Source organism: Pelmatolapia mariae, linkage group LG13, assembly GCF_036321145.2.
Source record: "Pelmatolapia mariae isolate MD_Pm_ZW linkage group LG13, Pm_UMD_F_2, whole genome shotgun sequence".
In the NCBI taxonomy this organism is placed as follows: Eukaryota; Metazoa; Chordata; class Actinopteri; order Cichliformes; family Cichlidae; genus Pelmatolapia; species Pelmatolapia mariae.
In genome coordinates this window covers 14580095-14597614 of record NC_086238.1, presented here as the reverse complement: position 1 = coordinate 14597614, position 17520 = coordinate 14580095, and the positions used below count along the sequence as shown (strand labels likewise).

The 17520-nt window shown below is 37.9% G+C and overlaps 1 protein-coding gene across 32 annotated transcripts in view; it reads right to left on the bottom strand.

Moving 5' to 3' along the window:
• Positions 1-17520, bottom strand: part of LOC134639848 (neurexin-1a) — a 253513-nt gene that overhangs the window by 29154 nt on the left and 206839 nt on the right. For 21 of the 32 annotated variants that reach the window (XM_063491308.1, XM_063491307.1, XM_063491310.1 and 18 more), the window contains 3 exons: positions 13161-13332; positions 7359-7448; positions 5603-5922 (listed from right to left, as the gene is read on the bottom strand). In XM_063491308.1, the coding sequence (XP_063347378.1) occupies positions 5603-5922; positions 7359-7448; positions 13161-13332 (582 nt within the window). The remainder of the gene's footprint in view (positions 1-5602; positions 5923-7358; positions 7449-13160; positions 13333-17520) is intronic. The other 11 variants (XM_063491321.1, XM_063491324.1, XM_063491325.1 and 8 more) reach the window with 1 other exon arrangement.

The following is a 17520-nucleotide window of genomic DNA, read 5'->3' as shown; positions in this document are numbered from 1 at the left end:
GAGCAGAAATTTAAATGACTTGAGCAATCCTGTGAGTTTTCTTTTAGCGCCATCATTAGGTAAACGTTTTGATTTCTTTAGGGGAAAAGCTTAACATCTCCCGTATGGCCTGACACAAAATTAGTTCTTATAATCATGGATGCCAGACATTGTGTCCTACTTATATTATTATGAACCCTTTACGTTTTCTCCATTTTCTAACATATGCAAAAGGAAAAAACAAGCTTCAGAAAATTGAATCACCATATGTAAAACCAATAGAAAGAAACTAGAGGTTCTTTATACCAAACTGAAGGTCACATATGTGTAACATTGCTTTGAACTGTACATATTTCTGCTGGAAGATTTTGTCCTTGTGTCTCCCCTGCAGCCATTACCAACTCTGGAGGATGTTGCTGGTGGACAACATTGGTGGATGGTGGATGGCAGCCCCACACTAGAAAAGCTTCAGAGATTTATATACATATGCACTGGCCAGGGTTGATAATACAGAGTGGTGCAGGTGAGGATCCATCACTGTCACAAGCACTCAATGGCTCTGGTAGATAGCAGCATTTATCTTTTTGTTTCCCCCCTTTGTTCTTTTTTCTTTTCTTTTCTTTTTGGAGCTGGTAGGTAAATAGCATTTGGTACTCAGTGGTTTGAATGAAGCATTAACTAAGTACGAATAATTATTTCTTATTTAAGATGCAGTCATATCCCAAACTGCCATCAAACATATTTAAATGTTTTTATTAAGGAGGAGATGATACTGAAAAGATCTAATTTACAAACACTGAGCAGTGCCTGACCGTTGGCTGCTAGTTTTACCTTTAGACCTCTGTGGGTGGGCAGCTTGGGGTCAAAAGGACATCAGTACATATAAAAACATACGCGCACACACACACACACACACTATATCTCTTTTTTTCAATTTACACAAAGTTCAGCTCTGTTCAGTAATTGCTGGAAAGGGTTAGGGGACTGAGTGGGACAAAAATGAAGATGGATTTAAAATAGTTCAAATCTGACAAGTGAAAGCTGTGCCGTTGTTTGTGAATGCTTACACAAGTTCATTACTGTTTAATTGGATGTTACCAGGCACCACTGCAGGGAGCAGACACTTTATCAAAACACGACAGTCCAGTGCTTGCAATCAGCTCCATTCCCCTCACAAGCCACAATCTGACACCCAAGCGTTTAATATCTTGGTCGGGGAAGCTCATCAGATTGATCGTATGATCAAAATAAAAACAAGATCATATCTGGTTCTTTTGTACTGGAGTGGCCCTAAAATTTTAATTAATCCAATTATGTTTTAGGCAGATGTAAAATTTGTATCACAATTAAAATAACAATTCTGACTCATCAGCTTTTTTCCCATGGTGAACTTCTTTCCTGATTATGCCAGTGTGCTCTAAGACGATAATATCCGTGTTAATAAAGCAAGAGTGGACACCCAGTGACTTGAGAAGAATGACTATAATGTAATGTTACCCATAAGTCAAGGCCCACGGCATTCAATCACCATATAACCCCAGTCAAGCATTTTTGATAGGGCACCTGAGAAGACAGACCCTTTAAAATCATTATTATAATGACGACTGGCAGGATCTTCCCCCTAGGAAGTAACCAGGCCAAGGCAAGAAGACACACCCTAAGTCTGCAGAGCCGATGTCACTGAAAGGTTTCACTGTGCTTGAATTTTCACAACATGTGCACAGCAGGGTTGCATGGCCGAATACAGACATTCTCTTTATTAGATTAGGCAGGTATTGAGTATAAACAACCATATGAGGTAAGCATAAGACATTATAGTGATAACCCTAACCCTGTTGAGCTCTCTTGGAGAAAGTCAAAACAGACTGTTTTCTTTCTTTTAGGAAAAAAAAAAAGTTAATTGTTTTGACCATCAATTACTTTAATTCACATTTTTAAGCTGTGGTCACTTATTAATAATAAAGTCATATAATAAAAGACTGGATGAATTGCACCATCCTAAGTTACATTATGAAGGCTATAGCTGCTACTTTCCTAAGAAATTTAGTGCTGTAGGTTGCAGCCACTTACAAATCTAACTGCGCTTTTTTTTGTGGTTTGAGTCATCACTTCGCATCGCTAGGCATGTGTATAAAAGGTCTCAGATATGTTTTTCTTAATATTTTGGATTCAACTGCTCCTTTTGACAGTCTGGCCGGCATTTTCCAGAGCACCTTTTTCACCGAGGTTCAGTGGTTATAGCCTGATACTGCCACTGCCTGTGTTAGCCATTTTATATCCACTGGGACCTGCCATACTAAAAATGTATGTGTCCCAGTAATGTGAGGCTCTTAGGATATAAAAGCATTCGGTGAATTGCATTCGCTATCAGAGGGGAGATGGAACAGCTGGACAATGAATAAATGCTGACTATTCAACAGAAAGGACAGTGAATGCACCATCTCTTTTTACTGTAGTGTCCTGAGACAGTAATGTCGTACCGCAGGAGCTCGCCATAGGAAGGCTGTCGCATTGAATCAAACCGAACGCATTGACATCTCCCAATGCACACATTTTTGCATGCCTCATTCATCTCTCCACCTACATCGCTGAACCGCTCTTTAGTTGACTTGACTATTTTCTTACTTCCAGTCCTTCTTTACCACTTTAAAGGTGAGCTTGCAGCATAACACGATGATACAATGCCTGTCTCTAAATATGAATATGCCTCACCACTAATCAACCTTAAGCTTTACAGGCATACTGTATACTTTTAAAACAATAATAAGAAGATGATCTGGACACTCTTCAACAATAATAACTATACATCTACTTTCCACAAGGTTAATTGTTATTGATAAAAACAGTAAAGCAGAATCCGATTAACAAAATAGCATAATGTCAGTTATCTGTTTCCAGATGCCTTGCACATAATGCCTGTCTTTGTAATTTGCTATACTTCTAATTTGCCATGGTCCTTTAAATCACCTTTTTTTAACTCCAGATGAAAAGGCCTAGGAAAAAAGGGGCATCCATCCTATCAAGGCTATTCCTTTCTGCCAATCTCTTGGTTCCTTGGTGGCAATTTATATCACCGCATGGAGCTGGGATATAATTATAGTCTATTGTCTGATATTTCACCTGCATTACATGCTATTGCAACGGTTCAGGAACCATGCTGAGTCCAAGAGAAAGCCATTCCACGCGGATCAATATTTATGATTGTATTATTTGTCAGCAACTGCGGACCCCTGCACAAACTATTATGCCGGTCTCAGGTCAGAGAGAGTTAGGTGACAAGAGGTAATGTATAATCTTTACTGTGCTAAGTCGAAGGTAAGGTGCATGTTATCTGCAGGAGTCTGTCATTTCATAAAATGAGCAGTGGGTTTAGTAGTCTGCTAACGTTACAGAAAAGCTTGATATTTTAATTTGCTGTTTGATTAAATATAGCTGATATTTCGCGGTAAAGAGCTTAATTTTGATTTCACAAATGCATCAACGTTAAAGGTTAAAGGCGTTTTTACACTAACTTTTAGATGAAGACAACAATAGGCCTAATGTGAAAATTAATTAAATGGGTTTCTTTTTAACAATGAAAGTCATCACTGTTACACTGTGAAGGCACTCAGACGTTTTCTTTTAAAATAGACTGAGGCATCCGTCTATTAACTGTTGTCTCAGTGAAACTGTGAAGACAGACAAGTTATACAAAGAGGAATTAAAATCAAATCATTTGTGTGAAGATTTTTCAGTGAAGTTAAATCCACCACTCCTCGGGATGCTATGATCTCCCTGTACCCAACGCGACTAATCCAAAAATTATTTTAAAATATATTTGTAACAGCTCTGATCTAAGGGATGTTTTAGCTTACAGCAGCTATGCATGCTTTTAATACATCTGACCCTTAAATTATTTGAAATTTTGACAATCACTTTAACTTTGCATGCATTCAGTTCATTTTCCACCCAACCCCCCTTTTCTTTTTTTGCTGTGAGCGTTTAATATAATGTAAAATGCCCAATTAATTTTGAAAACCATCACAGAGTAGCTTTGGCTCAGTTTAAGCACATTTCTCCAATTAGAGAGGTGAGGCTGGCTTTTGATTGTTTATACAACTTGAAACCTTCCCCTGGGTCACGCTGCTTCTAGTTTAGTTTTGTACCAACAAAACATGAAAGCATTTCCAACATTCCAGTCTTGTTTATACTGTGAAAAAGAAATACAGCCACTGCAACTCTTCCTTTTAATGACCTATATGAGAATATATAGTAACATGTATTGTCAATTAAGCAGGTCTTCCAGAATCACTGACATGGCTTTTAAATTCAGTCCAATTTAAAGGAGAAGACTTAAATTCCCAATTTACATTTTTAAAACCTCTATAACACATGAGCAAAACTGGGCCCGTGGGACAGAATCCACCAGTTTGGGGCAGAGAGCTTTGCAAAACAGGCACACTCACACTTTCTTACTTACATTAGGAAAATATACAGTACATAATTTGTGACAATAAATAGAGCAAATAGCTGTCTCCTCACTGTATATCATTCAATTCTAGACTGTGTCCATCTTAAGTTTTTTAATGTTAGTCCGTGTTTTGTTTTGCAGCTTGTGCATAATACTAATAATAGGATAAGACTCCTTGGGGATCCCCACAACATCAATCTGCTCAGCTTACAGCTAGGAAAACACAAGATGGAAAGGGCCACAGCTAGCCAACTGAAATTTCAAATTAAGAGTGAGGGGATTGCCCTTTGATAAACTAATTACACAGTCGCACCAATCATTCACAAAATATACTTGGCAAGGTTATACAAAAAATACAAGTACTACACAACTAATGTATAGTAAATATTATCCCAATTTGTTTATTTTATTTGGGTATACAGATCTGTACTCTAATTTTAGTATAAGCTAATGCACAAAGAATGCAGCGGTCATAAGAAAACACAAAACTATTTGAGTGAATTAAAATTCATAAATATGATGTGAATACTTGATGATGTGGATAGTGAGTGAAACAATTGTAAAAGTATTCTAAAAGGCATGACAGTTCATTTTTCAAGTGTTTTTCATTTCCAATTCATGGCTGCTGATGTATTGTGAGGCGTTTAAAATGCAATGTCTTCTGTTTTTGGCAGAGACTATGCAAGAATGGTCTGATCACCACTCCATTGGATAGGACACATATTTCGCGTTGCATTGTTTAGTCCCACATTGTGACATCTGAGAAGTAATATGCTCCAGCAGATGCTGCACCACTCATGCAGGACCGATAAAGATGATGGAGGACCTCGATGATGGTTATCACTGTAACACAGACACACCTCATGGGGCCATATCTGATTGCAAACAGGAGCAATGCTCAACAGTGTGTTGCAGCTCCCAATTGTGAAACAATGTGCTTATTTTCCCTCAGTTTTTAGGGCGGCGGCCTCAAGGAGAAAAAAAGGCATGACGGACGGAATAAAACGGAGCATTCTTCACGTGGCTGTCACGATGAAACGTATTATATTAATCCAGGACGCATTTAACTTGCTATGCATTACTTTGCATTGAGAGCATTACAATAAGGATCAAACAGAGTATAGACATGGAAAAGAAGTGACTTGAAAAAGAATTATTTAAAAGAGATCTTACTTGCTGAGGCTCTCGTGGTGTTGTCAGCTTTACTCTCCTGCTGGACGCTGTGGTGGTGGTGATCTCCATGATGGATGTGGATGTCTCTGAGCGATTGGCTGTGGTACTTGACTGTGGGGTGATAGAGGAGGGTGACTCCCCCACAAGCCGCACACTGCCTTGGATCCTTATATTGGGATCCCCCTCTGCGGCCATGTTGAAGACCTTCAAGCCATTATAGTAGAGGCCTGAAAGCTGGCCCTGAAAGGATCGACTGCGATCTCGCTCCCAGCCCCCAATCTGTATAGTGGTTTGGCTGTTGAAGATTGTAAGCTGTCGCCCTGTGGGAAAACAATGTTACATATATACAAGAATGTTGAACTGTGGACTCGGCCACTTTTACAAAGCAAGATAAAAGAACAGAAAGACTGATTTTTTTGCCCAGTGGCTAATGAGACCAATAAATTACGGGTTGTAGAGCAAACCCTGTTAATTTATTGTAGTTAAACGATGAGATGCCTATGAAAAGAAAAACATAAAGTAAAAACACAGGATATAGAAAATCAATGTAGCTTTGCTAAAAGGTCAGTCTAATCTGGAATAGCATGGAAAAAAAGATTAAGAAAAAGTAGCACTGTTATGGGAATGCAATAGATTTAACTACATAAAACATATGATAACATAATCTTGAAAGGACTAAATGGATCATTTGTTTGCAGGAAATTGCCTGGGAAATAAAACTGAACACAATTGGATAACAAAGATAACTTAGTTACATATATCTTTTTATTCTTCAATTCTTCTTCAAATTTTAGCATTTATGGATCTTGAAAGCATGAAAAAAAGAAGAAAAACAAGAAAGCTTCATGTGTGGCTACAGTCTGTGAGAAGTGGACTGGACGTTTCTCACAGGAGGCAAGAGACACTTCACTGTTATTGTTCATCCTTTTAGCAAAAGCAACCAAATTAAAACAAACAAACAAAAGCAAAAATGGTTGGGCATATACTGGAAAGAAATGAAATTTAAAACAGAACTTTATATGACACAGTTTCAATGGAAAACTGAAAAAACAAAACAAAAGAAAAATTAATAAAAAAAACAGAATGCTAATTTCACATTGAGTGAAAATAGAAATTAGTTATTTAACTACAAGAAACAATAAAAATAAAGAAAAACGAAACAAAGAAACAAAGCATGCACTCAGCTTGTTTTATATTACAGTTCCTTGATCTAAAGTCCTGCATATATATATATATATGTATATATATTTACAATATATGTTAAAGGGACTCAAAATGCTGATGCCAATTGATATTGCACACTATTTATCTTTGCTAACAGTTTAATCAAAATAGATCAAATGACACTAAAGTAATGTGCTGTACTGTAAATGCATGTTTCAAAAGTGTTTCAAAATAACACTCAGCAACGAATGAACAACTGATGTAGAACTTTTAATTTGTAATTTATGTTTACAGCAAAAAGCGACATGAATTTATAGACATTTTAAAAATGCTGATATTACTTCAGTAAGTGGATTTATATTCATATTTACAGTCCCTTTAACCGTAAGTTGACAATAAACACGTATTAAAAAAAGCTTACATCTATAAAATGAATACATTATTATAAAAAAAACTAAATTTAACTGTTCAAATCATTTTAATTTTAAAGTTTTACTGAACATTTATTTTTAAGGTTTATTATTTACAAAATAATGCTACAACTTGGTTATGATCAAATTATTTTATTTAAAATTTTAATCAGGGATTTTACCTTTGTCGAGTAGCCATTCGTCAACTACTCGACCAAGTCGGTATGGGATTCGCTGTCTAGCAATCGCCAGGCGTTCGTTATCATTGTTGCCTTTAAAGTTTAAAGAGACATTTCATTGGTTACAATCTGTAAGGTCAAAGGTTAAATATCCATACTTAATGCTAGAGCTATACAACTGCACAAGGTTTTTATATTTAAAAACGTTTTGTATGTTTAAAAAAACAGTATTAACTAAAACATTATTTGACCAAACTTCACTCTTTTTATTTTAATTTTAACCAACAAATTAGGCCTATATTAATTGAAAATAAGAGGACTAGCATGTAAATGTTTCATCTAAGTTAATAAACCTATGTTAAAAACCAACCAAAATCACAAATTTATACATCCATTACAATATCTTTACCCAATATTTCCATTCCCATTTATCATTTCCCTCTGTTTTTATCTGACTTTTAAACTAGTTACATTTATACAGCTTCAAAAAGGAACATCATTTGAATTTATTATTAAATAAACCGTTTATGGTTTAAAGGAGAGAACCATTTAACTTTCACATATTACAAATGCCCACCCCATTTATAAAAACACTAATTGACAAGTAATAATAAACTATTTGCCATATGAAAACTAACAGTAAATTCTCTAACGCTTCTAATCAGAGAGAAATCAGAAGACAAAGTAGATACATACACTGTAAACCTTCAAGAACATGGCTTTGACAAAAGCTACAAGTCATAAAGAAGGAAAAGTCACAAGCTTGACCGATTATAGCATCGCATACATGTGTTTCAATGACAGTCAAGTGTTTTTAGAGCATAGAGTCAAATAAGTGACAGCAACGAGAAAGAAGAGCTACAAAAAACGACTCTCTGTATTGGAGGGGCACTTTGGCATTAATGAGGGCAAACTCTGCATCACCCTTTTGTCAAGGCCAATAACCTCTCCAGAACAGAAGACTTTCAGCAAAGTGGCACTGTCTCTGAGTGCTTTTCCCCTGGTATTGTCTGCTGAGATTGAATTCAGTCAGCCCCATTCTTCTGGCAGATTGACAATGTTTGTCCCATCAACTATATTAATTCAGTTCTGGCAGATAAAAGATCCGGTAGCTAACAATGATTTGGCGGAGAATAGCTTCTTAGAGGAGAGGTTTGCTAAGAAAAGGAGGTAACCTTGTAAAAGACGCACAGGTCTTCTAATAAAAGATCTTATAAGTAAGAGCATACATAAAAATATATTTTTTAATCACATCAGCTTGAATTACTGTTGAAGACCAGCTAAACAAGAAAAAAACCCAGTTTGAATCTTATCTATACCCCTAATGAAATTTGGTTGCGGATGACCGTGCCTGGGTGGAGCACATAGCATTGTGAAGAAGATTTAGCAACACTTTTCCTTTATGCTGATTGCACAGATACAGTCCAGATTACAGCAAACCCACACAGGAACGTAATGGGTAACATTTGATAGGACTGGTTTAGGAAGGAAGATGAACTCACTTGTAGAGCACATACATCAAGTTTCTGCACTTTTTCTACATTTTTCTTAACAAAAAGTATTTTAAACTTGTAAACTTGCAAATGCATGTCAACTTCAATTTGTCATTTCTTGTGAAACTTAACTGTGACTACTCAACTTGTTTCACTTAAAAAAAGAGGACTTAATGAGCTCCTCAAGAAGTCGTGTAGTGCAGTTTTTAGCATACGTCACTCAAGCAGGAGTAAATAGCGCATTTGTTGAGTCAAGCATGCACAAACACAGACACAGCTGTGCTTCCTATCATTTTGAATGTGATAAATTAATGAATAATTCTTCATTGCTGTTGCAATGGAACATTTGAGGGCTTTGTCAATTCCTGTCATCTCCATTTCTTAGTCATGGGGTGTTGGTTATGTCACCTCTCCATTCCCTGCTACTCTGACACCTCATCTGAGGAGAGGTCAGCATCAAACGGGCCCTGGAGAACATTTATCCTACAGCTGTTGCGAGGACAGCGAGGACATCTGAGTTTAGAGTGAAAAGAGAAACACCTATTAATACCTTCCTTTTTTAAATGATGTTCATTGATTAATGCTCATTTCTAACTATGCTATATAAGTTACTTGATAGTTGCAGTATGACGTGTTTTTGATGTATTCTAAGCTTTATTCAAAAAATAGTTTTAGTATAGGCTTACATGTTGGTGTCAGAGTTTTAGCGCAAAGATGACAGTTTGTTGAAGAAGTATGCAAGGAAGCTAATAGAAAGGCACAGAGGAGTGTCAGCTCCAGGCTCATAGATACCCAAGAAGCACGCACACATATTCATGCACACTTATCCTCACACACAGCGTGCCACTGTGCCAAAATCCTCTACTTTTGTGCAAAAACATGCTCCATTTTCAAAGACGGCTGCGCTTTATCTGTTTGGCTACGTACCCCATGGCACACTGAGTCTATCCTTATACTGAGGTTAATTAAGTGTGCATATAATCAAGGTCTGATCGTGTATTGATTCCCACTGTGGGACACCGAAGTGTTAAACAATGCTATCCCCTGGGCTTTGATGCAGCAACAGAGCCCATTCATCCTGCCTGTGAGCGGCGCCTGTGACTGCTGCTGAGTGGTGATTTGGTTTGGTGTGGGACAGCCTGGCTTATCTCCTCTGCCAGACAGCAGCGATTCAGCTGAGCCATCCCAACCGACCTGCTTTACCCTCGCTCGCTTGTTTTCTTTTTTTTTTTGTTAATAAAGTGGTCAGATAAGGTGGGAGCTTTATCTCATTACAAGCCCTAGGACACTCACCACATTAAATGAACAAATATGCAAATGCTTCCTCTGTTCATGGAGCCGGGAGAATAAAAAAAAAAAAAAAAGGAGGAACCTACACAAATCTCACTATTATTTTTATTATTCTGCCCTCCCTTTTCTCTAACTGCGCTATTTTTTAAATATCCTCAGTGTTGAGAGCTTGCACAATAGGCTCAATAAGCTCACGGATAGAACAAAGGTAAAACCAGAGCAGATAGGACGGAGCTTTGATGGATAAAGCTAACCATCCTTCCCTTGTATCCCATAAATCAGACTCCACACCACAAGCGGGAAAAAGAGGACAGGGGGTGAGCTCGACACGGAGGGAGACGTGGACAGATAGAGGTAAAAAGGACAGGAAAAGAGCGAACTCGGAGCTCAGGAGAGTGGAGTGAGAGACAGTGAGCTCTGTAAGTGCACCACGCTCTGATAACAGTAAAAGAATAAGGCCAGGGACTTCTCCATTATCTTTGTGTGCAGCGTGTGTTCATTGGGTGCTCCGATAGGATACTGCACTGTACCCTGCGGGCCTGGCAGCACCATTGTGATGGTATTACTTCCATGGCCAAGGCTCAGGAGAAGGGGCTGATTTTTTTTTTCTTTTTTTTTTGTTGCTGCTGAGCCTTTTGTGTGTGATGCAGAATGAAGGCAGGGAGAGGATAAAAGAAGGAGAGCTAAACTACAACAAATAGTCGCCTAGTTGTGTGTCTGCGTGTGTATTTTGCATTTTAGATTCTAATAATTGTACTAAAGACTTTTAATGGCCCATAAGTATGCAGTACGAGACTTTTTAATGAGATTACCAGGGCAGCAATAGAGGCTCTGGCGAAGCAATTATTTCCTTGCTTTAAGAACGATCGCTCCCTCCCCTATAAACTCCTCCTCTCTGTCTTTCTCACTCTCTAGCCATCATTTTTATCTTTGCTGTCTACTCTTATTATAATCATTGTTGATCTGTGAGTGGCCTAAGAGTGGCTGAGGGCTGCTATTATGAGTGCGTTAGAGGCATACATGGATACTAATCAAACTACAGGCGAGCTGAGAGAATAATAGCTTTGTGTGCTGGGGGTGCAGGGAGGAACTGCGCAGTAATTGTGATTAGATGTAATTAGTCTGCAACGAGCTTAATAAGGTAGCTGGACTTGGCATTGTCACTGACGCATGATTGGTGGGGATGAGATAGGTCACTTTTCCCTGCAGCAGTTATAACTCATCACTTAGCATAACAGGACAGTCTTATATCATTCTGCATTTTATGCAGTAATGCATGACTTTCTACTACCAAATATGTGTTGTAATGTAATGTACATTGTTGAAAAAGGCATAGCAGCAAACCTTTGTCTGTATAATATCACCACTGATGTATACTACAACAACAACAACAAGTTGTTTTCGCCAACTTCTTTGAATTTATGTGCATGACATGAGTATGTATCATCAGGCTTCGCTGGTCTGCGGGTGTTTGTCGTTTGAAGATTGAGACGGGATGTGGGAATTTAACCCTGCCGCATATTCGGCCATATCCACAACATGTCAAAAGCCATTAGTTTCTCTTTTCCACCTGAGGCAAGCAGGGAGGGTTGAGTCCAAGTCATAAAAACCATCTTTCATTTGGATGAATGCACTGGTCATAGCTAAAAAGGTCACCAAACATTATGCAAAAGAGGAGCGACAGGTTCAATTTGTCTTCTGTTTGTCTGGTTGCCCACTCATTTTATGCGTGCTCAAAATCTAACAAATGTTTTGCATTTAGTGCTGCAGTTTTTTCTCTCATGGAAAAAAAACAAATAAGAAAACAACAACAACAACAACAACAAAAAACACTACACTTGTCCATACAGTAATTTTGCTGTTTGCATTCTCAACAGTTATTTTTGCACTCCTTTATTCGTCTATAGCTTTTGTCAAAGCCTTTAACAAGTTAAAAACGTTATCAAGTTCAACAACACAGGCAGAAGCATTAATATCTGTATATTCTACTCTACATTCTGCATACATTCTACACAAATATACCAGTGTTGTTGAGTTGTTGCTGAGTTAGATTACTACAGATTTCCTCTCACAAATGTGTTGACACAGAGATTGCTTTGTTTTTCCCCAATCGATCAAAAGATTTCCTCACAACATTGAGTCCACAGTATATTACATCATCAGTAACCAGTAAACTATAAAAGAAAGTGCCAAGAAAACTATTCCAGTCTTCTAATGTTAAACTACTAAAATATATTATTCTTTTTCAATTACTAAATGCCTATTACACAGGGCAGTAATTACCAAATTCATCTTCTACTGTCATGTAAACTGTGTTTATGAGAAGTGTTACACAATTTAAATTATTAGTAACACTATTGGCCAGGAAAATTAATCCGGCTTGCTTTTAGTCTGTGAGTAATTGTAGTGTATGCTGTGAAAATTATTAATATCAAAGTGTATTTTTATGGCTAAACAAGATGCTGTAATGAAGCTGATCATCTGGTATTTAATTGTGAGTAAGCAACAGATTTACTTTGACAGTGTTATTACAGGTCCGTCTCCCCGGTGACCTTAATTCGATCAATCTGCTATATTGGCAGACACATAAATACTGAAACCGCACACAATTACTTGCCACAAAAAACTGGTAATTTGTCTGTGGATTGTCTAATGATTTGGGTTACTGTGAGTATACACTGTGCATTGACAATTAGGTATATGGGGGATGTAATGCAGACATGTAGACAGGTTGGGTGGTTGCACTTGTAGGCAGACATATAGAAGTCTATCAGCCCTGGGGTTTATCAGATTGATGCACCACAAAGATCAAAGATTTAGTGAAAAGACAACTCAACAACACTAGTGTTTACTCTCAAAAGCTGCTGGAAACCGAAACATAAAAAGCAATTAAAGCACATGCCAAGTCAACATAAAAACATCCTAACAGATAAGGCTTTAATAGCTTGCTTGATAATATCTGGGTCATTTTATCGCCTCTAGGAGGCGGCAGATGTAATTAAAGGCAAAGTGGGTGACTCACCTGTGGGGTAGCGCTCAATGACTGGCAGGTCATCCACCTGCAGAGTGGCATTACCCCCACTCCTCGTAAACTTCACTATATGGTACTTTCCATCATTTACAAACTTTGACGTCTCCTCAATATTAATGTCATCTGTACCGACATTAAATACAACGGCAATGTTTCCTTTCTCCTGAAAAGAGAAGAACACAAAAAACATTTTCTTTTTTAGTAATCAGTAAACATTGTTGTGTACAGTGTTGCTAAGGGACTGTAGCAAAATTAGAGCAGGTGGTTTCAGGAAAGGTAGAGAGTTGTGATTTTTATAAGACAATCAGGCCAGTGGCCTATAAGCACTTTCAAGCACTTTCACTTTTTATAATGAATTAACACTAACTACTTTATAAATGGGTAGTGCTATGAGAATCCAGCAAAAAGAAAAAGTATTTTAAAAAAGTATGATCTGAAATTTTTCATTGTACATCAGTATGGACTAAGAAAACACAATGAAACTGTGAATGAAGTCGTTAGCATAACTTTTCTCATAAAGGGGTCATCAGGTGTACTTTTCAAAACGTGTTTATTGGAACTTTTGCTAGCTCTGCATATACAATGTTTAATATAATTTAGTGTCTATTTATTAAACTACAAGACCTGCTGGATTGACCATAAGGCAGATTACTGTATGGCTGTTTGGATTATTGCACTGGCAGCCGTATCAACACAACATATGTGTTTTTCTCAGATGTGGTATCACTCCTGGAAGTTGCAGTCTTCGAAAAAGAAGAAACAAAAAATAAAACACAAATATGTGCATTCTGTCTTTTGTTGTGTCAAAAAATAACTTCAGGCAATTATAGGGTTATTTGTTAAGTTTTCCCTTGAGCTGCATATGCTGTGTGCCGGCTGATGCCCTCTGCACGATGCTGACATCTGGTTCTTTAAAGTACAATAAACATGCAGTATGCTATTTATTTTAGTCACCCATTCATCCATCGCACAAACACATTCAGTCCTGAATGATATGACTGATTGTGAGCCCTTTGTTAGGCTGAATCAGTGCTTGAACACTGGCATCTTTACAGTGACTTTCATAAAAAAACATAAGCGCAGAAAAATCAAGCGAAAGTCTCAAAGGAAGTTTTATCCAGCTTAGCCGCAGACTCCTTCACATGATTGATTCACGTGATGCCTATCAATTCTAATAAGCTCTGTTACAGTTCATGATCGAAGTCCCTGAATCCTACTGCTTAATCCAGCTAAGATGAGAGCGTATGTTGGTGCAGCTTCTCTCTCTCTGCTTAGGAGCTGCAGTGAAAGGAGCATCTGGTTGGAGGCTCAACCTACTGTAGCAGCACAGCACTCTGCATGTCATTATCCAGTCAGCATAGCCAATACTACACTGCATCCCTAACGTGCCCATATGCACAAACTGCTTTTTCAAGACCCCACCCCCCACCTATACTAGCGCACACACAAACACACACACCCTTACAGAGCCCAGATGCCTTAAAGTGCAGAATGAGTAGAGCGTGTCTCAAGAGCCAGGAGCTAAAGTGCAATTAAAACCATTTGTAATGTGTCACACCACGTTACCAAAACTAGGACAATTGTATGCTTTGTAATGTAATTTCAACAGATTATATAATCTAATGCATTAAAGCTACAGTAGCAAAACACTTTACTGACTGCTTGCAGGCCTAAACACCAACCGAGAAAAAGACATGAAATCTAGATGGCAACAGCGACACCAGCTCGTCTCGGGGTTTTTTTTTTAGAACTCAGTGGGTGTGGGGATGATCTTTATACACTTGTTTGTACTCAAATCTTGTGGTAGTTGTAATCTGTCCTGCATTGCATCCTCTTGAAAGAATTCAGCAAGAGTCAAAGAGACTGCAGGCCCTCAGCAGAGCTAAATGTAGCTAGAGAGACAGAACATACAATGACCTCTCACTAATGTGGATATTACTTTATTTTAAGCACTTGCATATAGTGTGAAATCTAACATGAAACTAGAGTTTTTCATTTCAAAGGGGCGAGCACGCACTCAACAGACTAATTCTGGAGTTTTTTTAGTGTCCTTGTTCTTAGAAAAAGAGAGACAGAAAAAATGTTTTAATGGACCGACCAACCCAATTAAAATCCTTCTTTTAATAGCCTCCTTCAATTGACTTCTAATGCTCCCCATGGTCTTGTTAATAAATTTACTGCATTTAGTCACAAACTGCCAACTCAAATTTCCCATAACATAAAGAAAAGCCTTGAAAGAGATGAAGGGATAGATGAAAGCGAGTGGAAGACAAAGGACAGAAACCACACCATCAGATTTAGGAAGTTAAATGTCAGATAAAAGATAAGAGCTTGAGTATTCAAACTGAGTAAATGGAGAGCCTTTTTGACATGGTGTCTCCCATATTAAAGTAATTAACTTTGACTGTTATTGCCTCCGCCTTCTGAGGATTTGCTTTAACACCGCTATTTTTTTTTCCTGAAATAATAATAATGCATTACATTTCAGCATTTCTTAAAATTCGATCAACTTAGCAGTTTCTCAGTTTAGTTCAGCAATGAGAGGAGCCTAATCCTGGTGCTCTAATAGGGTGCAGGCTTATGTCAGAGAGTGATTGATAGCTGCTTACATAAACTCAACCCATTACACCCTGCAAAATTTTGGGGCTGCACACTTGGTAAGTGCTGCTCCCCACAGGGCTGCTCCCCTTGGGAACATACTGTACGGTGCACACATATCACATCCGAAGAACTCAGCCCTGCCTGACACTCGGCACGCCGCCTTGATTAATTGCTCATCAAGCTGCAATAGAGTTTAATTAACTGATGAAGTTGATCCACCATTCTCCTATAATCTGCTCTTTTTTATGCTTCTCATCCTTTCAGCTGGAGGGTGGTGGAATAGCTTCAGAAATACTCAGGGTGTCAGTTTCTTGTTAAAACTCCCCATCTGCCCTCATTTTACCACCACCGAGATTCTTGCAGTACTAACCATAAAGCTGCAAAACACTCTGCAGACCGACTCGTTTTTATCGTTATTTTTTCTCAAATTTTCAGTAGCACGGAGAAGCATAATTCTTCTTCTTAAGTATGTCAACAAAACCACATTTGAACAGATATATGAGAAAGTCAATAAAACTACCTTAATGGCGGCTTAGATAAAACTTACTTAGCGGTCTTGGTAACAGTGTTCTCATAAATAATACATCAATGAATAAATAAACCATATTTTCCCATTAATATTCCCAGTGAAAGAATATAGTGTGTTGCTCATAATCTGCCTGAGGATCAAGCAGATCAGGCAGAATGATCCACTGACGTTTGAAATAGTTTACTGAAGTGAGTTTATTTCCCCGACCCACGTAAACAGAACGCGAGTGAGAAGTGATATTTGAGATGGTGTTGGGCCTCCTCTCCAATCTCGGCAAAAATGAACACCGCGGTGTAAGCCGTCCTAATGTTTAGCTTGTTTATGAGTCATTCACGATGACAAGCATTGTGCACCCGTCACATTTCATATCTCACAAGTCTGACGCCACGGCACTGCAACACATCTCCCTTCAGTGCACATGTCTACGAGGGCTCCGTTGGCAGGTGGGAGAGCACCTCCGTCATTCCCTCGCTGTGTCAGATGTGTGTACACATGCTGAGGGGCTATTACGCTCTTAATGTAGAAGCTAAATGTCTTAATGCAGCTAAGGCAGGCAGCCTGTACTGTTCACCTTATCTTTTAATTACCTCTGAGTCTTGGCTTCTCCCTTTTTTCTTTTTTTTTCTTCTCAAAGCTTGGTTAATGAAATTACACAAGTAATGGAATAATTAGGAGATAGAAAATGGATTTTTTTTCCTTGAAGCATGTGGTCCATATACTTTAGATTATGCAATAATTCAATGATATACCTGCATTTATGGATACAACATATACAGACACACAAACAAGTGTATATTTAATGACACACATTATTTTTTTAGTGCTGTGACTTCACAAAAAAGAAAGTGCTGTAAATACACACATACAAAAAGGAGATTTTATCCTGGTAGAAGCACCGTATGATACATTAACTTCCTAATATCTCAAACAATTTAATGACGTTATGGACTGTAGCAAAGCAATTGTCTCCAGTCGGGCCTGCATATTCAATTTTATTTTATGCTTTGATCTTGTGAAAACCTCTTTGTCTCTCTCTTACAGAAACACACACACACCTTATATCTATCTTTATCTATCTTTAGAGTATTTATTTCTATTTGCACAAATAGCCTGATGTGCAGCTACTAATATAGTGATGAAAACATGATTGACACTACCAATCACACATTAATATCCCCAAATGGAAACAATTTAAACAATTATAAGTCTATTAATCAGATA